The sequence below is a fragment of the Lissotriton vulgaris genome, chromosome 8 (assembly GCF_964263255.1).
Source record: "Lissotriton vulgaris chromosome 8, aLisVul1.2, whole genome shotgun sequence".
NCBI classification, from domain to species: Eukaryota; Metazoa; Chordata; class Amphibia; order Caudata; family Salamandridae; genus Lissotriton; species Lissotriton vulgaris.
In genome coordinates, this window is record NC_141696.1 from 372,778,607 (window position 1) to 372,803,182 (window position 24,576).

Genomic DNA, 24,576 nt, shown 5'->3' on the forward strand with positions numbered 1-24,576 from the left:
CTGACTAGGCGGCAAACACCTGCAGCAGTTTCTCCGCCTGCAAGGCCAAAGTCACTAGATGAATGAAAAACAACCTCTTCAAGCTCAACACTCACAAGACAGAAATAGTAATCTTTGTCAAAGACACTTCACCCTGGTACTCTGCTTGATGGCCTGCCGAACTTGGACCCACACCCTTCCCTGCAACCCATGCAAAGAACCTCAGAACAGTTATTTTCAACCAAGTCAAGCAGTCTTTGATGTTTCTTGTCTATTCCAGAAAAATATTTCAGATTTTGCCGCTTGCTCGGAGTAGGAGCTTCCACCATGGGCTTTCTTTTTGTAGGGAGGAGTAATCAGTTTGCCAGTCTAGAGCAGAGAGTTCCGTTCTGGGAGTATCGTTGTAGCTTTAATTTAATGAATGATGGTTGTTGCCATTTGTGGGCCTGTGGGTGATGCAGAAAAACATGCTTGCTGAGAGTTCCTCAGTGGGACGCTAGTGTAGAACTTGGAGGGTACTTATTGTGACATATTTTATTCTAATCAGTTTATTTTATTGATGTGTACATTTATTATAAAATATTCACACATGGGTCATTTTCATATTGTTCACGTTGACAAAATACAATTGACTGAGATTTGTTGTTTGACTTCAGTTATTTAGTTTAATTGTATATTTTCCTACCTAGAAGGGCCTTAACAATGCCATGCAGTTGCATTTGGTGCTGTAAAAGACATATCCAATAACTTAAAATTTTTAAAAGTCTGTTCTCTTTTACAGCGTTGTCTTACATGGACGACCTCCAGGATCTGACTTTCCAGAAGGAGACCATAAAATTGAGTACACTGTGATGGACAGAGCAGAAAACGAAGCTTCCTGCAGATTTAATGTTAGAATCAGAGGTAACAGTGCATGTGTACTCTTGTTGCAATTTTTGAATAACATGAATTAATCAACATGCTGAAGAAAAACTGCAGCGTGGCCTTCTAACAAGGACAGATTACATTTTAGAAACAAAACAGTCTGTTTTAGAGTTTGGCGGATAACTGTACTCCTTCGGGGTGGCGGAAGACAGTACCTCTGCCATCCTGAAGGGCCTTTGCCCCACCAAAATTATATTTGTCTCCTGGCCCTCAAGACAGACCTTGCATGTCAGTGTTTGAAACGTTTGAAGAGCAGAACCGTCAGCTATGACAGACTGCCGTCAAACTTTTCAATCAGTTTTGTTTTTAAAGAAAAACCTCCCAAAGTGAGAGTTTGTTTTTGGAAAACAAAAAACGAATGCACCCACAAGTTGTGAGTTGTCTACCAGGATATGGGGGTGAATATTGTTTTTTTCCTGTTCCTTACTACCAAGTTTTTCCTACCAATGACTGATAAAAAAAAAATTACATCATCCACCTTAAATAGTGCTAATGGTGTACAGTCCTTCCTCCGATGGCCCCTACACTGTTGAGCTGTCAAATGAAGCATGCCGGTGACGGAAACAATGGGGGCTCTTGGCTCTGTTGACAGAAAACTTACAGTCTGCCCGATTCTAATTGAGGTGGGCAGATAGAGCCTTTGGGGGGGGGGGGAGGGTATTCAATTGCACGTTCAATGGCTGTAACTTGTCTGTCAAACTCTATCAGGCTCAAAATCAAAAATTGAAAACCAGTTATTTTCTTTACTAACTCTCACAGAAAGTGGTAATGTGGTATTTCATGACAATCCTGCATGAAAAACATTTTTTTATTGCGCAGGCACTTTTAGAGTCAGTAGTATGTATTGAGAAACTATTAGTAGGCAGTTGATGTAGAATCTTGTTTCCAGCTTGACAACAGTTTAAATAATGCCTCCAACATCCCCTCTTGCATTAACCATGTAATCCACTGGATGAAGAAGAGCATCCTCTACATGAATGGAGTCAAAACTGAGATCCCCATAATGCAAAAAACACACCTAGCCCTCTACCCTTTGACTTGACAATAGGTCTTGAATACCCACCTTCTACTTCTTCCAAAGCCAGGAAAAGAGGTATAGCCTTTGCTTGTGTACTATTGTTCAACACACAAGACAATGCAGTGGTGAAAGATATCAACCTCCAGCTCGCCAAAGTTTGAAAATGTACATTATCCGTGTCCTGTCTATTGCAAAATCATCTAAACTGATCTCCCTAGGAAACTCATTGCTAAGCTAGAAAAACTACTGAACAAGACTGAATCAAATTCAAAAATTTCTCATCATTCACAATGCCTAATGGGCTAAAAGGACCATAAAACCCACAATACCTAGATTCATACTACTCTTATGCAGATTTCTCCACTCAATGTCCATTGTCTACCCACTTAATCCAGCAAGGGCCCCTCAAGAATTTGGAAGTTGGAGGCACATTCTTGGTGGTACAAGGACCAAAACTATGAAGCTCCATTACCCTACTTTGAAATGTGAACCCAAGTATGGTCGGATTCCTGACCCATTTTGTCAGAGTGGGTTGGAAAGGAAATTGAGAGGTCATTCTGACTGCCATCTGACGCGCTCAGAGAGCCGGTTCACCAGTCAGAATGACTTCCTTAATCCCAAGGGCGTCTCTTGTCGCCCGAGGAAATACAATGTCGGATTCCGACAGCCATTCTGTGCCGGCCGTTCCGATGCAGAATGGCTGTCAGAAGTTGACTTTTAGAGCCCCCATGGGTGCACGGCCTCTGTTTGGTGGCTGAGGGGGCACCTATGGTGCCCCCCCGTTAATTCCTGCACCTGTGGCAGGCACCATTAGGTGCCTGCCACGGGGCGTATGGATGAACTGCACCTCTTTGTTTTACATTGAGACCATGCATTCAGGTCGGAATGCATGCTCCCATTGTGAGTGAAACCGAACACTATTCGGTTGCATCCTAATTGGTCAGTCAGTCATTAGTAATTAGACCCTAAGAGTGATTCAGGAAACTTTCCAAAACTGTTCAAACATTCCTTGCACCTGAAAAGGTAACAGGCCACGGGTAATGATAAAAATATAAGAGACAAGGGAATTATCCTTATCTGATCTGACTCTAACTTTACACTCTTGCATGTAGCAATAGTTTACTATTCTTTTCTAGGGTCCTAAGAAACCAACAATTAACACACAGTGCATTAGGAAATTCACAAATAAATAAGTCTGAGATAGTTCACAAAAGGTTCTGAAACCAAATGTCCCTTGAACATGTAAATACAGATACTAGTTTCCTATTTTTACAATGCTATGTGAAATACTCTTTATATTGCCACAAGTATATTTCTAATAACGTTTCCTGTTAATTGTTTTAAGGGTATGCATGGTTGATGGTCCTAGCATGCACAGCAGACGTATCCATAGAATGAAATAGGTATCAGAAGTGACTAGTGAATGAGAAATAGATGGGGCAATATATTACATTCCAAGCTTCTTTGTGAGTAGTAATATCCTTGCCATGTTCAGAAGCCACCGTTGGAATCCCATTGGCATTCATGAATAAAGGAAGTAGCACTATAGGTGTACTGTTTTATGTACTCTTACATGCTTTGTGAATCTGCCTGAAACATCCAACTCCCCATTTACATTTACAGGATGGCGCTTCTATGCAGGGAAGTTTCCAATGAACAAAGAACAATTCCATTATAAAATGGCTACCACGTATGAGCATGCATGTTGCTGTGATTTGCTCTAGTACGACTCCTAAAATTCTAGGAGTAAACCCAGAGTACAAGAATAAATCACACTTTCTTGTATACCAATCTTTGAGAACTTGACCCTATGAATTTATCTTTAACGTTTAGTGCAAAGTAAGATCGACAAAATACAGTCACTGTAACTTCTTAGGTTGGCTCAGCGGTAAGCTCAGTTAAGGCGATATACAGTTAACTGCAGAGGCAGGGGTTGTTCCTGCGTGTTAGTAGAGGTAATCTCTCCAATCTGAAACAAAATTGCTGAAGCATTTCTTAGTCTAAATTCAATAGATGGCTATAATAAGCCCAGCAAAAGTGTGCCAAGAGATCCATATGTTAATAGTGCCCATCAAGTTGTAGGTAACAGAGAGGCCATGGTAAACCAGGTGACTGTGTCTGTTAAAGTGGATTCACAGTTACTCACCAAAGGCAAAGCCACCAGACTTACCACTTTAATGCCAGTACTACCCCCACCTCAGTTGTTACTCATACCCCACCACGACTAAGCTTACAGCTCAAACAACCCTAGAAGTTACAGCAACTGTATTCAGTCGATCTTTCTTTGTCCTCTTCAGGTTTGAATATACTGTGAATTTGCAAGAGTAAGCCACACTTACTTGTGCAAAAAAAAAGATTTGTGAACCAGGCCACACAGCACAAGAATTTTTGATGTAACACTATATAAATGCAAAAAGAACAGATGATGGACAGAATGCTGAACAATCAAACATTCACCCCAGTCACAGATCTGGGTTAAATTGATGCCATTCAAGTTTAGACCCAACCGTATGCAAATCGGTCTTGACCCTGCTCCTCATAGGAACAGTCCAGCCCGAACTGCCAGGCCAGGTCCTCCCTGGACCAGAAACAAGCAACCTGGTACCAGTTTTGGGGTGTCACCTCTTATCAGCCAGGCTATCTTGAATCTGGTGGCATAGCGAGCACTGGACCCATGTCTGGGCATACCCTTCTCACTTAGGGTGACAAATGCAAAAAGAACAGATGATGGACAGAATACCTAACAAATCAAGTATTCACCCCCAGTCACAGATCTGGGGTAAATCCATCCTTTTTTCACTTGCCACACGGTTTCAGTTTAGACCCAGTCATATGCAAATCAATCTTAACCCTGCTCACCATGGGAACAGTCCACCCCGAATTGTCAGGCCAGGTTCTCACTAACAGTAACATTCATGCAAATTTGATTCACATACTTAATCTCCTGGACATGAATTCAGGGATAACTCTGGATCCTACCCACTCATTATTGATCAGGAAATCCTTTATGAGACCTCTGTAGTTAATTTTCCAAGCTATTTTTCAACACTTCTGTGATTATACTGTTCTATCACAAACTTTTTATGTGCAGGTTTTCTGGAGTGGTCCGGCACTGTGCTTGTATCTTATTCAGGCCTGAAATTAAGTCTTATAGTTTCCATTCACCATTTTCCTTTTTTTCTTCTAGTCAAACGTTGCGGTAATCTCATTGCACCGGAAAATGGCTACATCAAGTGCTCATCTGCTGGTAATAATTATGGCGCCACTTGCGACTTCTCCTGTGTTAGTGGCTATGAGCTTCAGGGCAGTCCAGCCCGAGTATGCCAGTCCAACTTAGCTTGGTCGGGGCAAGAACCAACGTGTTCCCGTAAGTGAATGTTTTGTCATTATACCTCGTGTTGTTGCAGAGTTGCACCTTTGCATTATAATTTGTATGTTGTACTATCATGATTATTCTGAAAATATGTGTTTATTTATTAATGCACGATTGACTAATAGTAATGTATATGAGTCATTGAGACACCCTTGCCAGACATTCTATGTCATAATAGGGGCAGAGACCTACCCTAGTTCCTGTACTCCTAAAGCATCCAGTTTGTGACTGTGGCACGGGAGAGTGGACCATAAGTGCTGGGACAAGGAAGAGTAAAATGAGTAATGAATATTATCAGTAATTAAAAGTAACATTACTCCCTCAACCCATCCTCGACCAAGTCTTTAATAAATTAAGATATACCAGAGCAGCAGTCTCACAACCCACTCACTACCAACCACTGCCAACCTCAGAGGAACACTCCCTGCCCAATAAGAAACAACATAGTATCACTGAAGGAAATGAAGGCAAGAAAATATGAACTGCTTAAACCTGAACAACCAGTCAGAGACTACTACATACCCATAGCCCATTTCATGGGACAACATAGGATGAAGTAGTAGACTGGCACACCTGGAGTGGGGCTCTAACCTTTCCGGGCTAAATCAGGCCTAAATGAAACACATAGTCCTTAATTCTGCAATGGGAAACAACAACACAGGACAGCCAGTCCAAGAATGGAAACCTGAAATAAGGGCCTGAACTTGCCATGAAGCAACTAACCCTATACACGAGCAAAGGAACACAATGCAATAATAATCCAGACAGAGCACCCAGGTGCCTAGACAGAGGCACATATAAATGCAACAGTTAATTCCATTATCAGATCCAGAAAACAAACAAAACAATGTGTGGCCACAGAAGAAAGAACCACCAAAAGGGTATTTATTTCCTGTAGACTTGAAATTGGCAAATGACCACACCATTGGGACAGTCTAATAATAGATGTCTGCCATCCAGAAAGATGTTTTCAGAAACTCAAACTAAGCCATAGGATGACAGGAAAACATGCAAGGACTAAAACAGATAGGCATTGTCAAAACCACCCAGATAGAGGAAACTCAGAACTGCCAACGGGATCACAAAACAAAGCCAACATAGGCCAAGCACCAGAAAGCAAGAGACCAATAGCAGTCAAACAACCAGAGACATCTGACTAAGGAACTGAAGCTGTTCCAGAGATTAATCTCACAGCGCTGCAAAACACCGTCCTCACAAAAGCAGGAAGGAAACTAAGCAAGGGAATCGTGAACCAATCAACTAAGCCCTCCATGTGCTCCTCAAAGGCTCAGCCAGCCAGAATTAAAGATCAAACCCCAATACATGCCCAAATGTATCTGTCCCTTCAATTGAATTCTAAAATACAGGAAAACAGAAGGGCTGCTCCACCAAGTGCCAAGAGTCACATAAAAGGAAGCCCAGAAATAGTCAGACCATGGGCCTTACTGGAAAACGAAAATGTGGACAGTCAAGACCTAGGAACACCTAACTGAAAAGAGCACTGGAAAACAGGGTATCAAGCCCTGATAGCAACATACAGCATGACCAGAAATCCCAATAGCTCATGGAAAAGCATTAAAAGGACAGGTAAAAGACCCTTCCAGACCTCATAATAAAAGGAGAAGTGTACATCCAACAAGGCAGACAAACAGGAACAGGGCCCAGGGGATAAAATCCATTATCCATGTATATCATGGGGAAACCATAAAGGCCAATCCACAGATTAAAAGAATAAACTGATGAAGCAAGACACAAAGATGCTTAAGCGACAACCTCTGTAGACCGAGAAAGTTAGAGTCAAAACTGAACATCTTGAATGCCAAGCCCAGAAATGGGCAACAATTAAGCAGTGGCCCCCTAAGAAGGCCAAATTGACCATGGCCTGACACTACAAACTCGAAGTCCATTAAGGTGAAGCAGAGAAGGCCAGGGTAGTCAAGACTTTGCATCACATGGTCTGAGTGCAACAGAAGTGGACGCTAGAATGGTCAAGGCCTAACTTGAAACTCTGTACCTATCAAGGAACACAATAGGAGGCCAGAATGGTCATGGCCAAGTTTACAAGCTCCACGTCTAGCAGGCAGCCCTGGAGGAAGTCAGAGCAGCCAAGAACTAATCAACAAGCTTCCAAACTAGCAGGGTTCAAAAGAGGAAGACAGAATGCTAAAGACAATCGTGAAAGTCCCCATTCCGTAAGGGAACATAAGAGGAAACAAGAGCCCCAAGGTCTAATCCACAAGCTCCATGTGAGCACGGAGGACAAGAGGAACCGAGCGGTCAAGGGCAAATCCACAAGCTCCAAGCGTAACAGGGAGCACAAGAGGAAGCCAGAACGGGCCAGGCCCAGTAGAGCTGGAACAATTTTAAGAGTGGGGTGCTGCCATCAGTGTTACATCCAGGGCGTAGTTAACCCCCCGTTAGCAGCTACAGCGAGGGTGGGATTCTTGATGGGCCTCTCCTAGCTGCAACTCGGCAGAAAAAGGCTCATAATTAACATGAAAGGGTGAGTGAATGGATGGATGGACTTGAAATAATGGATGGGTGAGTGAAAGGGTAGATGGATAGATGCGTGGATGAATTGAGTAACAGTATAGATGTAAGTATGGATGAGTGAAAGGGAGGAAGGGTGGATAGATAGATAAGTAAAAGGATGATTAGTGAGTGAAAGGATGGATGATGAAAGGGTAAATGGATGGATAAATGAGTGGATGAATGAAGTGAAAGGCTGGGTGGATGGACAAGTTGAAAGGACCTTTTCAAAATTGCCCTTTGACAGAAGGGTCCAGAACTTCCTGCTATCCGTATGACGGATGGCCTCCCCAAGATCTTCCCATCTCCTTTCGTCCCATTCTCTCTTTGCATTGGCTTTTGCCTGTTTATATTCCTTCCTGACTTCACTTATGCTGGGTGCGTCCCTGTTTCTAATGGCTACGGACAGTCTCCCTCTCAAAACTCTGCATTCCCTATTGAACCATAAGTTGGAACCCAATAATGTAGCCTGCTTTGGCCCGGTGTTGTGGCCATGGACGAGAAAGAAGCTGGCCAGATGGTAAAAAAAGTCTCCATGGGATTTGCTACAAGCAAATGTTTTGGGTGGGTTTTCGGGCTCTACACTCAAAGACTCCATGTGCTTTTCTAAATCGTTTTTGATCAATCTAGTCATGGTTTCATCTGCAATAACGGCAGGCCATTTGAGCTGACGTTTGTTGTTGGAGGGGATTACCTCCTTGGTGCTCAATGGAATCAGAGTGACCTTCCCCCTTTCGCCCCATGGGTGCTCGACATTCAGGCTAAGGGGATTATGGTCGCTACCACAGGACGGGATGAGGACCATGTCCCATACTAGAGGCCATAAAGTAAGGTCTACTAGGAGGTAGTCTATCCTACTCACCCCTTTCGGTCTATTAAAGGTCAGGCCCCCTCCTTTGTCAGAGCTGGTTCTCCCATTTGCGTCCCTTAGCCTATGTTCTAAATAAATGACATTCAGCTGCAATGCTGCTTTCCACCATTTTTTAATGGGTACAAGCTCCAGAGGTGGCACCATCCAAGCCTTATCCTCCTCGCTCACGTCGTGAGACTCGATCCAGTTGAGTGACCCAAATATCACATTAATATCACCACGACTATTCGGGAATGGCCATCATGTCTAGCTTCCAGTAGATTGTCCAGGGCATGCAGAATTGGAGAGCTACCTCCTCTGGTGCTTCTGGCATACACATTGAAGATATCAATGGACTTGCCCTTGCCATTACTTAACCTTACCCTTAAAATATCAGGGCTGTTGGACGCAATTGCACCTGCGAAAGCCCCAGGTCCGGACACATCCCTGGTGACCTTTTCCGTGCATATAGGGAAAACTGGGCTACATTCCTCATTACATTGACCAACGATATAGCTGGTGAGGGGAGGATCCCCGATTCGTGGAAAGGGGCTGAAGTAATACCCATTTTCAAGAAAGGGGATAGGTCGATGCCTTCCAACTACCGTCCGATCAGCTTGATCGATTGTGCCCAAAAGGTCTTCTGATGTTCCGTCCTAGCCAAAATCTAGGACTGGATGGAGGAGAATGATATCCTCTCTCCAGGCAGGATTCCGTTGAAAGACCGGCACAATCCCGGCACAATCAACCACGCTTTTCGTCTTGGTGCACTATATTGGAAGGTAGTGGTCTTGGGCAGGGGAAGTTTATACCTTGTCTTTATAGATTTAAAAACAGCATTTGACCTTGTGCCCAGGGACTCACTATGGCGGGTGCTTAGGGATATGGGAATGCCTATGGAGATCCTGGAAATACTAATCCGGTTGCACAATGGAAACTACGCCCGGATGAGATGGGGGAACCAGGGTCAATATACTGAGCCTACCATGATCCAGCGGGAGGTCCCACAGGGATGTATTTTAGCTCCAAATATTTTCTCCCTGTACGTCAACCAGGTAGCAGACTTTTTGTGCTCTCTACCAGCGGATGCACCATCTCTGGCAAACTGTAAAATGTCCACACTACTATTCTCTGACGATACCCTGCTGGTTTCCAAAACTCCCATGGGTCTCCAAAAACTTTTAAACCACTTCAAGACCTTTTGCGAGGAGAGGGGCTTGGTCATTTACACCACCAAAACCAAGCTAATGATGCTGAACCCTCATAAATCCTTCAAGTGAAACTTATTCCTAGATAGTGTACCGCTTGAGATGGTTAGTTCCTTCGATTACTTGGGTATCAAATTATCGGACGGAATGGCTTGGAAGAATCATCTAGAGAAGGCTTCCTTGAAACTTACTCAGCTTACTGGGGCTTTGAGGAGGCAGCATTGCTGATCATATACTAGGCCTGCAGCTCCCGCTCTCAAATTGTACAGCTGCAAGGCTGTGTCCCGTGCCCTTCATGGGGCAGAGCTGTGGGGTACAGCACCCACAAATGAACTTGCAGTCTTGGAAAATAAGTTTCTCAGGAACTTGATATCCCTTTCCCTAAGCACACCCCTTTTTCTTCTTAAGCTTGATCTGGGTATTTAGTCCATCAACGATCTTGCGAGGCTCCACCCACTGCTGTTTTGGCATCAACTGGTCTCCACACCTGATCTGGCACCTTAAGCTGCTGCTCTTTGTGAGATCTCTACTATGGACACTGTAAAGAAAATTGTCTGGATAAACAAGTAAATGCTCTTCGGTCCAGTATTGGTTTGCCAATTCAGGCTATCTGCCACCCACCTTCCTACTCAAGAAGCCAAGTAAAACTCCTGTATTGGGCATGGGTCTATCAGAACAACCTCCGGAAAAGCCAACCTGGCAGCCTAACAGATGCTTTCACTGACTTGAAATCTAATCGTCATCTAGAAAGCTACTTTGATATCATTCTGGTGCCAGCCAACAGGAACTTGTATACACAGTTCAGGCATGGTAGTTTATCAATTAAGGCTTTTACCAATTCCAGGCAGAGTAACAAATCCCAAGGGCTGTCCCTCTTGTCCATGTCCACATGAAACAATAGGGCATATCTTTTTTGCCTGCACAGCATATGCAAAACCAAGGAGCAAATGGTTAGCTCCTGTGTGCAGACAATTAGGGACCCAAAAGCTCTAAAGACGCCCTACGGATATTAAAGTTAGAGGCCAGACCAATTATTGCCTGTGCCACCGTGAAATTCTTAGGCTATTTCTGGGCGATTAGAAGGAGGGCACAGTTAACAGTGTTGACTGGTCCCGATAAATAAATCGAGACTGTATCGACCAAACAAAATTTCCAATGCTGTTATTTTCTATTTTTTAATTAATTGGTTTCACTGTTGTATTTTATGTATTTTAGTCTACTGTGACTAGTGCTAGGGCTTTATCTTTAGACATGTGGCAATTATTCCTTATTGATCAACGTGTGGGTCATAAACCCGGAAACTGATTTGAATAAATGTTGTTAACGCATTACCACTTTAGCCCCATAGTACTGTTAGAGAGACCTTAATCATGAATTATGGGGAATTGCATCATCCATGTTATATCCATGCTGTTTTATCATGTCAATCTGAGCGCGTTTTATCCTTCATTTGCACACTTGTCTTTTGAAACACTCCTTTTAGTCTAATATGACATATTAACAATCTGTAGGGTTGTTTCCTTTATGGTTTTTGTAACCGAAATAAAGAATTTTTGATTGATTGGGATAGATGTAAGGATGGATGAGTGAAAGAATGGGTGGATGAGTGAAAGGGAGTGTAGAAGAGAAAGCTGGATTAAAAGGGTGGATGGATGAGTGAAAGGGTGAATGGATGGATAAGTGACATGATGGATGGGTAAGTGAATGAAAGGATGGATGAATGAGTCAAAGCGGATGGATGGATGGATGTGAATGAAATGATGGAAGGATGAATAAAAGGGTGGATAGATAGATGCATGAATGAGTGAAAGGATGGCTAAATGAAAGGAAGGAAGAATGGATGAGTGAAAGGGTGAATGGATGGATGGTTGAGTGAAAGAGTTGGTGGATAGAGGATGAGAGAAAGGATGGATGGTGGGAAGATGGATGAATGAGCAAAAAGATGGATGGATGACTGAAAGGGTGGATGGATGGAGAGAAAGGTTGGATGAATGGACTGAGTGAAAGGGTGGATGCATGAATGGAGTAAAAGGATGGATGGATGTATTGAGGCATGTTGTCAACCCGCCTGCTTTAGCAGCTACAGGGGTGGGGTTCTTAATGGGCCTCTTCAGTCTGCAACTCGGCAGACAAAGGCTCATATGGGATGATTGAGTGAGTGGATGGATGGATAAGTGAAATAATGGATGTAAGGATTGATGAGTTGATTGCTGATTGCTGATTGCGATTGCGAGCGGTGACACGCTTCTGCTAATGCTGGAATTGTTCATTTTTAATTGTGCACTAACCTGCCCTGAAAATCAACAGGTTATTAACTTTTACCTTGGATCCTAGGGGCTGTGCGTGGCTGTCTGTGAGCTGATTGACATCGCGGGCTTACAGCGGCCGCGGCCGCCATCTTGGCTTGGGCTGGATCGCCTAACCCCACCCACGCCACTCCCCCCACGCTACTCCTCCATTTAGGAGTGTCTCCGACGCCTCCCCAGCGATTGCGAGCAGCCCGGTGGCAGTGGGCTTGCTGGCAGGAGCTGGATGGTTGCTCTCTCATTTTTAAACTAGCGCACTTTGTCACGCTGATTGCGAGCGGTGACACGCTTCTGCTAATGCTGGAATTGTTCATTTTTAATTGTGCACTAACCTGCCCTGAAAATCAACAGGTTATTAACTTTTACCTTGGATCCTAGGGGCTGTGCGTGGCTGTCTGTGAGCTGATTGACATCGCGGGCTTACAGCGGCCGCGGCCGCCATCTTGGCTTGGGCTGGATCGCTTAACCTCACCCACGCCACTCCCCCCACGCTACTCCTCCATTTAGGAGTGTCTCTGACGCCTCCCCAGCGATTGCGAGCAGCCCGTGGCAGTGGGCTTGCTGGCAGGAGCTGGATGGTTGCTCTCTCATTTTTAAACTAGCGCACTTTGTCACGCTGATTGCGAGCGGTGACACGCTTCTGCTAATGCTGGAATTGTTCATTTTTAATTGTGCACTAACCTGCCCTGAAAATCAACAGGTTATTAACTTTTACCTTGGATCCTAGGGGCTGTGCGTGGCTGTCTGTGAGCTGATTGACATCGCAGGCTTGCCGCGGCCGCCATCTTGGCTTGGGCTGGATCGCCTAACCCCACCCACGCCACTCCCCCCACGCTACTCCTCCATTTAGGAGTGTCTCCGACGCCTCCCCAGCGATTGCGAGCAGCCCGGTGGCAGTGGGCTTGCTGGCAGGAGCTGGATGGTTGCTCTCTCATTTTTAAACTAGCGCACTTTGTCACGCTGATTGCGCGCGGTGACACGCTTCTGCTAATGCTGGAATTGTTCATTTTTAATTGTGCGCTAACCTGCCCTGAAAATCAACAGGTTATTAACTTTTACCTTGGATCCTAGGGGCTGTGCGTGGCTGTCTGTGAGCTGATTGACATCGCGGGCTTACAGCGGCCGCGGCCGCCATCTTGGCTTGGGCTGGATCGCTTAACCTCACCCACGCCACTCCCCCCACGCTACTCCTCCATTTAGGAGTGTCTCTGACGCCTCCCCAGCGATTGCGAGCAGCCCGGTGGCAGTGGGCTTGCTGGCAGGAGCTGGATGGTTGCTCTCTCATTTTTAAACTAGCGCACTTTGTCACGCTGATTGCGAGCGGTGACACGCTTCTGCTAATGCTGGAATTGTTCATTTTTAATTGTGCACTAACCTGCCCTGAAAATCAACAGGTTATTAACTTTTACCTTGGATCCTAGGGGCTGTGCGCGGCTCTCTGTGAGCTGATTGACATCGCGGGCTTACAGCGGCCGCGGCCGCCATCTTGGCTTGGGTTGGATCGCCTAACCCCACCCACGCCACTCCCCCCACGCTACTCCTCCATTTAAAGGGCCCACATGTGTCAGCGCAGCGGACGAGCGCAGCGGGCGCGACGTAGGCGCGCCGGAGTCACGCCAGAGTCAAGCCCGTCTGCGCCCGTCCGCGGCAGGCCGGGGCAAGGGGCACCTCATTATGCCCCTTTACTCACATATTCCTCTTCCCATCTCTGTTCATACTGGAATCCCGGTTCAATTGGACCCTCTGTCACCGACCTCCTGACCCATCTTGGTCTACGCTGCCTCCCCTCCCGCACCCCTCCCGCTATTATATCACGGCTGATCTCCTTGCCCACCACCCTCCCGCCTATTACCTCCCCCCTCCTACCCTCTACACTCCGGTATTTAATACCGCGGCCACGCTCCTGAACACCAGGTCGGCGGTCATTCATCAGTACGAGCTATTCGATTACATCGATACACATGAACCGGATCTCCTGTTTTTAACGGAGACCTGGTTCAAGGCCGACTCCCTGCCTAACGTTCTAGCTGCACTGCCCCCCCTCATACTCTGCCATTCGAGCGGACCGACCGGAGGGCAGAAGAGGCGGCGGAGAGGCCTTGATAGCTCGCACTGACCTTCATTTCCAGATCCTCCCCTTCCCTCCCATTCCTGAAGTAGACTGCCTGGTAACCCGGTCGAGCTCCCATCTGGCTCCCCTGACCTCTGTTCTTATTTACCGCCCCCCTGACTCCACCCCTTCTTTTGTTTCCAGCCTCCAAGATCTCCTGGCCACACTGGTAATAAACAACTCGTCAGTGTTAGTCCTAGGCGACCTTAACTTCTGGCCGAATGACCCTGCTGAAAGCTCCCTCTCTAAGGAGTTCACCGATCTCATGACTAGCCTTAACTTTACACCTCACATTCACAGCCCCACTCACATACAGGGCCACATGTTGGACTAGGTCTGGACCCTGAATATCCCCACCATACCCCCCTTCATTTCCCCTTGTTCCTGGTCTGACCACTCTTTAATTTCATTTTCCCTTGCCCTAGCTCCAGAAACTAAGCCCCCGCTCCCTAAGAACACCTGGGTTAGGAAATGGGACAAAGCCGACATGCCATCCCTCTGCTCGTCTCTGGCCAAATCCAGCCCTGATCTTTCCGGCCTTGCATCTCCTGCTCAGCTGGCTACTATTAATAACTGGCTGACCCAAGCGGGCGACGAATTCGCCCCCTTGAGGCGAATCACGGTCAAGCGATCCCACACTGCTAACCGCTGGTTCCCCTTAGACCTTAAGGAGAAGAAACTGGCCGCACGGAGAGCCGAGCGAGCATGGAGAAGAGCGTATTGCCCTGTTCTAAAAGCCACTTATTTATCTGTTCTTAAGATATACAAGCAAGGCATTCTTGACGCCAAAACTGCATTCTACTCTAATAGGATACTGGCAGCGGAGTCTCAATCAAAAGACATCTTTGCCACTGTGCATGAACTGGCCTCACCTGATAGAGCTACGGCTACGATTCCCCCCTCCCAATCCCTCTGCGATTCGCTCAACGATTTCTTCGTTGAAAAGGTCGCAAAGATTAAAACCAACATTCCTCCTCCATCCTCCACATTCATCAACCTCTCCCCCCTCCCTAAATTACCTACCATTCCCCTCCTGACCAAAGCCACACTCTTCCCCCTGCTTCAAAGGGTGAAGTCGGGTTCCCCCCTGGACTCTGCCCCTGCTCATATTCTTAGAGAAATTTTCCTAGCTTGCCCTACCCCGCCCCTCACACTCCTCAACGATTCACTCAGCAATGGGGTTGTCCCTACCCCCCATAAATCCGCGGTCGTCATCCCTATCCTAAAAAAGGCCGGCGCCGACCCATCATCCCCTTCTAACTATCGCCCCATCTCTCTCCTGCCTTATTTGGGTAAGGTTTTAGAAACCCATGTGACCAGCACCCTGAGCACCCACGTGGAGACTAATCACTGCCTCTCCCCTTGCCAGGCGGGCTTTCGGCCCCTCCACTCTACGGAGAAGGTGGTGATCTCAGTGATGGACGGGCTGCGTGAAGGCATTGACACCAACCTCCCGCAAGCCTTCATCCTCTTAGATCTGTCCGCCGCTTTTGACACGGTGGACCACTCCATCCTCCTCACCCGTGTCAGGGCGGCGGGCATAGAGGGCCTAGCCTTCGCGTGGCTCGAGTCCTTCCTGAGCGAGAGGGCTCAGGCGGTCCACCTTGCCGGTTTCACTGCCGCCTCCCACAAGGTAGTGTGTGGTGTTCCCCAGGGCTCTTCACTTTCCCCTCTTTTGTTTAATTTATACATCTACCCCCTCATTTTTATGTTGCAGCAGCTCGAGGTCACGGTGTTTAATTACGCCGACGACCTCCAGCTAATCTTTAACCTTTCCCACTCTCCCTCATCCGCCCAGAATGTCCAAACTGTCATGTTGTTCATTCAGGACTGGATGAACTGCAACCACCTCAAACTCAATCCAGACAAGACGGAGCTGGTCTTGACCGGAGGTGGTTGCAGCCCCTGGTCTCCGTCCCATTGGCCCCCTTCACTTGGTGTTCCCCCACTCCCAGTTCCCAAAGTCAAAACTCTCGGTATCCTTCTTAACCCCCAACTTTCTGTTCACTCTCAGGTTAGTTCTGTTGTGTCCTCTTGTTTCTTTTCCCTCAGGTCAATCAGGAAGATTTCCCGCTTCTTTTCCCTTCCGGCTCTAAAAATCATTGTGATGGCAATGGTGCTCTCACGCCTTGATTATGGCAACATAATCTATAATGGCGCGCCAGCCTATGCTATTCACCGTCTGCAACTAGTGCAGAACCAGGCTGCTCGCCTGATTCATGGCCTGCCCAAATTTTATCGTGCCACCCCTCTACTGCAGGCACTACACTGGTTGCCTGTGAAAGAGCGAGCCTTATTCAAACTTGGCTGCCTCACCTTCCAGGCCAAAATGGGCACCGCTCCGGAGTTTATATGCTCTGCCATCAAGCCCTACATGCCGGGTAGAGAACTCCGCTCCACCCACTTGGCACTCCTGACCACTCCACGATTCAAAAAGAAGATGGCTGGCGGAACAAAATTTGCGGTCCTCGCCCCAGCTTTCTGGAACTCCCTCCCTGTGGGACTTCGCACTTCACCTTCCTACACAGAGTTCCGGAAAAGTCTTAAAACCTTACTTTTCTCCGGAGCTTTTGCTGCCTAATCTCCCTTCGCCACTGTCGTTGTTCGCAATCTGAAAAGCGCCATGAAACCGCTTGGTAAAAGCGCGCTTAATAAATGTTTTTAAATTCAAAATTCAAAATGAGTGAAAGAGAAGGTAAATGGGTGGTTGAATGAAAGGGTAGATGGACGGATAAGTAAAAGGGTGAATAGGTGGGACGGATACGTGAAAGGATGGATGAGTATGTGAAAGGATGGATGAGTGAAAGGGTAAATAGATGGATAAGTGGATGGATGGATTGATCTAAGGTGGATGGGTGTGTGAAAGGAAGGATGGCTGAGTGAAAGGATGGCTAGATGAGTGAAAGAAAGGATGGATGGATGGAGTGAAAGGGTGGATAGATGTATGAGTAAAACAGTGGATTGGTGAGAGAAACTATGGATGATTGAAAGAATGAATGGATGGATGAAAGGAGGACAAACAAGTGAAAGGATGGATGACTAAGTGGATTTCTATGTTTGATGGATAGGTTTAATGATGGATGGATAGGTTTGGATATGGAAGGGTGGACGGAATGGTGACAGGCTGAATGTTGGATGAAAGACTGAACAGATGACAGAATGTACAGGTGAAATGGTGGATATCAGCAAGTGGATTGAAGGACAAAAGGATGAATATGTGTGGATCGAATAGATCAGCAACCTAATCTGTGGAGGGTCTCAATAAGTTGCTTCCCTTGCTTGGTGCCACAAGAGCTTTGGTTCAAAGTGGGGGGTATTTCAGTTTTCTGGCTACTCCTTTGGTTACATTACTGAAGTCATATGGTATGTGTAAAATCCAAGTGTTTCTCAAATAACAAGTATTGCACATGAGCCACGCCCATTCAAGAGGAGTGTGGTAAAGGTAGGGTATGTAGCCAATAGCAGATTTTGGAGTACACTGTTTAAAATATATTACTAAAACATGGTGTGTTAGTACACTGTCATTTACAGAAAGCACATTTTCCATTGAAATCACCACAAAATTCTCACAGACATGCAGTTTTACTGATACAACTATATCGCTCACAAATTATAATGTCCAGAAATCAGGTTTCTGCAAATATTAGTCATTTAGCAATTACCAAGTAACGTGTCTTGATTCTTTTGATCCTATTAAAATCTTCGTTTCCTTCATACTTCAGAACGACAAAATAATGTGCTTCATTTGTACTTTCTCAATTACATAGCATGACATTTGACCCCTGTATTTGAACCAACAGAGAATGCGACAAGATAAAACCAAAATGTAAAGGTATCTTTATTGATCATTCACCTTCTGAACTCCAGCATGACGTTTGTGGGGGTACTGCAGCACCCCAGTACCGCTACTTCCAGAGCATATGACCAGGCCTAGCCAACAACCTCCAACTCAGTTAGGTTGCACAAGAGGAATCCAGATTGTCTGGCCTAATCCACAAGCAGGGAATGTGTGCAGAAAGCAGATGTCCAGATGGGCTTTGTCCTAGTACCTGATGCTCCAGGGCCAGCAAGGAGTACAAAAGAAAGATAAAGCCGCACGGTCCAACACATCATGGCCTAGGGCCAGCAGGGAACAAGGGAGGAACATTATGGTCAAACCAGTGACCAGGACACAACTCCAAGACCAGCATGGTCAAAGGAGGAATCCAGAGCAGCCAGAGTCCAACATATTTCTATGCCAGAAACTCTGACAATTCACAAGTCAGTACAAACAAGGTGCAAGGGGAAGGAAGGTACCAAGGAGAGGACCCAATCAACAGTCATGGCAGGGTCCCCAAACACAGGAGTCTGTCCCTTCACCACAAGATAGGCAAGGCATTGCTCCACAGTTTCAACTTCCGAACTAAACAGGTCAGCCATCTGGACCACCCAAACCTAGAACCTGGTACCGGGCAAAATAGGACTCAGGCAACAAAGCCTCTGTCGCAAGATAGTGTCAGCATAAGTGATTTTCTTTGATTGATTCGGTGCTCAGGATGGCTGTTCTTCAAGACTCACCCAATCTGCTCTAGCCAGTATTCTGATTGTCAGAGTGACTTGTTGAGGGGAAAGAGGTTTAAAGGTAGGAAGCACAGGGAAAGAGATGTGCAAAAGAGAAAGAAAAGTTCTTACTGTTCCATTTTTAAACAAAAGACTTTTGGACATAAATAACTCGGAATTAACTGCATTATATTGCTATAATTCACTTGTCTCATGCTTCGTGAAAAGATTTACATAGACAAAACAGCCCTCTGTGTTAAACGCACTCTGGTCAGCAGGCAAAACGAATTCACAGAATGATATGCAAGGTATTCCAGCAAATATCACCACTGGACAATTTTCCAATAATTACAATAAAGTCGAATACCTGCACAGTCTCCTTGAAATAGTTATTAACCTCATGCTGGGATGTGATGTTCTAAATGCCCTAATTGGTTTCAGCATTTTAAATATATTTCTAGTTTCACTGAAAGTCATAGCAGTGCATTTCACTCTTTTCGTTACCGCCCCACGCATTTAAAAAAAAACAAAGATTATTATGTTCAAAGAAGATTCTCTTTCTAACAAGAACAATGACCTTCACCATGGATTTCAAGTTGCTACAAATATTGGGGCACATGCATCAAGCCCGCATTTTGCGATTCCCAAATAGTAATTTTACTGATTCGCTATTTGGGAATCGCAAAATGCTATGCATGTAGGAATCGCAAACAATTTGGGATTCCTTAACATTACCCAATATCAATTCGTAAATTGCGACTCACTATTTTTCTTTAATACAGATTTTACTGCTATTTTCAAATAGGTTGACACATCTTTTCAATAACCGCACAACAGGTTACACAACATGAGATGGATAATAACATCACTACGGCGGCACATGCAGTATAACTAAACCACATTAGAATTACCCTCTCCCACTCACCCTACAAAAATCAACATTATGCTAAAATCAGTCAACGCTCATTGCCATATTACTACTTATCCTAATTCAATTCTATCCCCCCAACTAGCCCCTCCCATCCCTCCCACCAAGCATGTCACATACAATCAACATGTGAGTTGTAGTTTGGATCAGTTGTCAGTTTAGGTGCGCGAACGCATCAAATATCATATGTCGTGATCGAAGCTACAATGATGGTCAGACGCACTACTTAGACTATTCCGGGTCACCATTGCGTACTGAACATGGTAGTAAGCTTACTAATCTACTGCTTCAGGTGTTGAGTCAGGAGACCTTCATCACAAGCATCCTCAGGATTCTTTAGGAGAACTACCAATGCCTCCCACGTCCTTGCCACCTCCAGGGCTCGCTCACTGCCCGCTCTTCTTGCTAGCTGTAGCCGAACTAGTCCATCACACTCCGCCCACTTGATTAATTCCTTCTTCTATCTACCTATATTAGGGCCCCACTGCGCTTTCCAATGCATGGTTATTTCCCGCTTAGCCAATAGGAGGCCCAAATCTAAAAATTTACTTGTGACCTTATTTTCGGCCGTGTGGGAGAACCAATGTAAGATGCATAACCCTATGGCCAGTTCAAGGTCTCTGTCAGTGATTTCGGTCAGTAAAGCAACCACTTCAACCCAATATGTAATTAACTGCGTGCAGCCCCAAACCATGTGGTAAAAATCTGCATCTTCCCTGTTGCAGCGTGGGCATGCTGCTGTGTGGATGTTAAAGTATTTATTGAGCTTTGCTGGGGTAAGGTAGGCCCTGTGTAATATGTAAAAGTGCACTAATTAAAATCGGGCTTCCTGGAACTCTTCCACTAACTCAGTCCAGGTCTTTACCGGATTCTCATTCCCCCACATCTGCCTCCCACTTGAGTCATAGCCCATTTAGGGGCACCAACATGTCCTGCGCCATACGTCTATAGAGACGTGACCGCCTTAAAAGTTCCTGCCACCGTCACTAACTATTGACACCCCATTGATGTTGGCGGTACAAGGAGTCCCTCCTTCCAGTGTTTAGCTGATATGAATGCCGAGCGCAATAAAAAGTCACCCCTACTCAAGTCATAACGGTCCTGCAAGTCGTTGAAGGGAAGGAAATTACCGTTGTCATACAAATCCCCTATAGTGGTCTGGCCCTTTTCATTTCAATGTGCCATCCCACTCCAGTTAACCCCATGTGGCAGTGATTCACACATGGACAGAGGGATGCCAGGCGTGTACGGAATTGCAATACGAGCCCGTTTCAGACTCTGTATGAACTTTTTACATAGATTTTTTCTATCCATACCTCTCCCTCCCCTCGAAATCGGGCCGCTACCGCCTGCGTGAGCCACTGTAACTGAGCCGCCAAATAATAGGTTTCAAAATCGGGAACTGCCAACCCGCCCTCTGACCTTTTCCTAATTAGAACAACCAATGCTACCCTCCTCCTACCAGTGCCCCACAGGAATCCCGTGATCATGGATTTAAGTTGACTGAAATATCTTGCTGGTATCCAAGTTGGCAAAGTCCGAAAGTAGTATAACAATCACAGCAGGGCCACCATTTTAAGTAAGGCAACCCGCCCAGCGACTGACAGAGGAAGTGTCCCCCAAAAGTCAAAGTTGACTTTCGTACCCCTTATTGCCCTACCTATGTTATCTTCCAGCAGATCCCCATGTGCATGATATATTTGCGTCCCTAAATAAGGGAGACATCTATATTCCCAGTTCACACTGAAAGTCTTGTGTGGGCCATTTTGGGAAAATGCGAATAACTATTAGGTAATGTGACTCCTTTCAACTCGACTCCTTTCAACTCCATTCATTCCTATGGGCCGACAGGCCCATAGCAATAAATGGGCACCCCACAAAAAAAGTTAAGTGTGCACATGTAAAGCACTCACATGCCCTAATGGCATGTGTGCGCTACATGGCACTTTAAACAATGCATTTTTGTGCATTTTTCAAAACATGCACATATTACCATCAACTTGAAGTTGATGGTAATTAGCGTTTCCTAAATGCGCAGTTCACATTTAGGAAAGTCTACATGCATCAGTATTAGGGAATCACAAATTGTGATTCCCTAAATGCATTCGCAATTTAGGTACCCACAATAAATTGCGATTTCCTAAATTGCGAATGCCAAAACCTACATACATAGGAAAAGGCCTTTCTCCATTTGCAAACGGGCCGATTCTGCGAATTGACCCATTTGCGAGCGGGAAAAGGCTTGATGCATGTGCCCCATTGTTCTTTTTTTGCGAGATAATCCGATGCAAGACTCCCTCGCACATGGTTTTCAAATTAAACAAATAAATGCGTCATTGATGTGTGTATCATAACTCTTCAGTGTTCATGTCTGAAATTTCTTCTGTTCCAGAACTGGTTGAAGAACCTTCACATGTGAACTGCTGCAGAACAACTTATCCACAGCCTCTCATCACCAAATTGCAGGGGCTGTTCCATGTGTGCTCTCCTCCCAATGATTAATTTATGGCCGCTTTTGCAGGGGCGCAGCACATATTTTATATCATCAGCACATTTTTATGGCACGCCACCACATGGTGGTGCAGTCCTTTATTTTTAAACAGAGAACGTAAGCACCATGTTTAAAAAATTCAATATATATCATAAAAATAATTATACCAGTGCACCCAGGCCGTTCGTATTTTTTTATAACCACATTTTTAATAGTTTCAATCTCACAATGCTTCATCCACTGATGAACATATAGCATATAGTTGAGAAGTGTGGTTCAATGGTTAGAGCGGCAAACCCTGTCGCAGAGGTCTGGCCCGGGACCAGGGTTCAATTCCCCGCCTCGGCGGGTCTTGGGCTCAATTTCCTCAGACCTGATAATTCTCGCCTCGGTGCCTATTCCAATCATGGAGTCCCACTCTACAACTCTTGGCAATAGCTTACTTAATCTCCACAACGACCCCAACAGCGCTGGGATGCCTGGCTTTACCTTGGGGTGCCCATTTTTTTGGGGGTATCCCAGTGCCTCATATATTGTTTTTTCTTGGCATGCACGCTGGGCAACTCCCTTTCTCCAGACCTCTGCGTTTCCAACATTGGGCATCATCCCTCTTAGCCACTAGAAAGGCCACTCCTACAAAGATTCTATCCGAACTTAGCCCCCCAGCTTCCTCCAGGAGACCCAGTAGTGCCATCTGGGGAACAAAATTGATGTGACGACCCAGCACCACCTTTTCCACCGGTTCCAGAAGGTTGTCAAGGCTGGGCAGAACCAAACCACATGGAAAAATTCAGCAGCAGGGAGGGAACATCTGGTGCATGTGGCCTGTGTCATGAAGCCCAACATGCAGGCCATTCTTAACCGCTTTGGATGACCTAGAATATTTGAAATTGTCACATTTGTTGGAGTGTGATGAGCAAGAGGTAGCATCAACAGTGGCATTTGCCAGCGCTGCAGGGACAGTGATTGATGCAAGCTGCTGTGACCCTCTAAGGCTTATATTGGGCCTTAGCACTTATTTTTGTTATTTTTAGGTCGAGCCTGGCCAGGGCATGTGCTGCTCTGTGAGGTTTAATGTATTCACATATGGACTTGAAGCTGTGCCCGCTCTCCGCCCATATTTTTCAATAGCTTGTGTCATTGTCCTTTGTAAATGCTGGCTTCCAATTCGTTGAGAGGCTTGTTAGTACCGCCTTGTCTTCATTTGTAACTTCCCATGAGGACTGACCCTTTTAATTCTGTTGTTACATGGTTTGTCTTATTTAGTCTGTAAACACTATTTTCATTAATGAGTTTCTTCTACTGGAGGCATAAAATTATTTCCTGCAACAATTAGCGCGCCATGTGCACTTTCACTTTCCAAGCAGCCCAGGACAATGATGGCCGCTTCTTTGAAATGAAATAGGTCTCGCATTTACAAGGTTTGCAGCTATTGGCATTGTAAATGACAATGCCTTTTATTTATGTTATAATTATCAAAACAGATAAAGAAAAGGCATTATGATTTGCAATGCCCATAGCTTAAACTCTCGCAAATATGAGACCTATTGCATTGCAAATGCTTGTTTTTTTTACAAACGAATCACGGTCTTCTCCTCTCACAGATTTTCCCCCATTGAAAGACTTGCAGCACTAAATGAGGATGACATGAGTATGGACCCCTTTATAGTGGGAAACCCCCAAGATGGTGGTAGTGCAAAGCATTCTGGACCTTGAAGTCCTGAAGGCCATCCAAATTGGTTTTTGTGACAACTCCACCAGATATTCCACAATTTCTCTTAACATACAGCCTTATGGGACAAAAATATTTCTCAGGTTTTCTAGCATGGACTACATGAGCCCCACGAGGATGGGTCTCTGCCTAACAAACAGCAATGTGGTTAAGCATGGCCAGGAGATAGTATAAATATTGGCTCTGCCGGGTACAGAATTGATTCTAGGTTTTCTGAATAATAACAAATAGAAAACAGTGCTCAAACATTTCAGGAAAGACAAAATATACACAAAAAATGAGTACATCTAAAGTTCTATTGAGGGATAAATCAATGTATTGATTTATCCCTCAATACAACTTTAGATTTACTCATTTTTGGTGTGGTTTTTGTATTTCCTTCTCTTACCTTTTCATTGATTATTACTGAAAAGTTTCAGCACTATTTTCTATTTGTGATTATTCAGTAAACCTAGAATCAATTCTGTGCCCGACGGAGCCAACATTTTCCACATTCTTGTACACCCAGGTTCTGAAAGGCACTGGGTTACCCCATTATACTTGATGCGGAAGATAGCATAGGCAAGAGGTGTCAACAGCCTTACTAGTG

The 24,576-nt window shown here is 45.3% G+C and overlaps 1 protein-coding gene across 2 annotated transcripts in view; it reads left to right on the top strand.

The window, feature by feature from the left end:
- The window catches only part of SRPX (sushi repeat containing protein X-linked), a 401,322-nt gene that overhangs the window by 281,226 nt on the left and 95,520 nt on the right, over positions 1 to 24,576 (top strand). For both annotated transcript variants that reach the window (XM_086934154.1, XM_086934155.1), the window contains 2 exons: positions 761 to 882; positions 5,109 to 5,288. In XM_086934154.1, the coding sequence (XP_086790280.1) occupies positions 761 to 882; positions 5,109 to 5,288 (302 nt within the window). The remainder of the gene's footprint in view (positions 1 to 760; positions 883 to 5,108; positions 5,289 to 24,576) is intronic.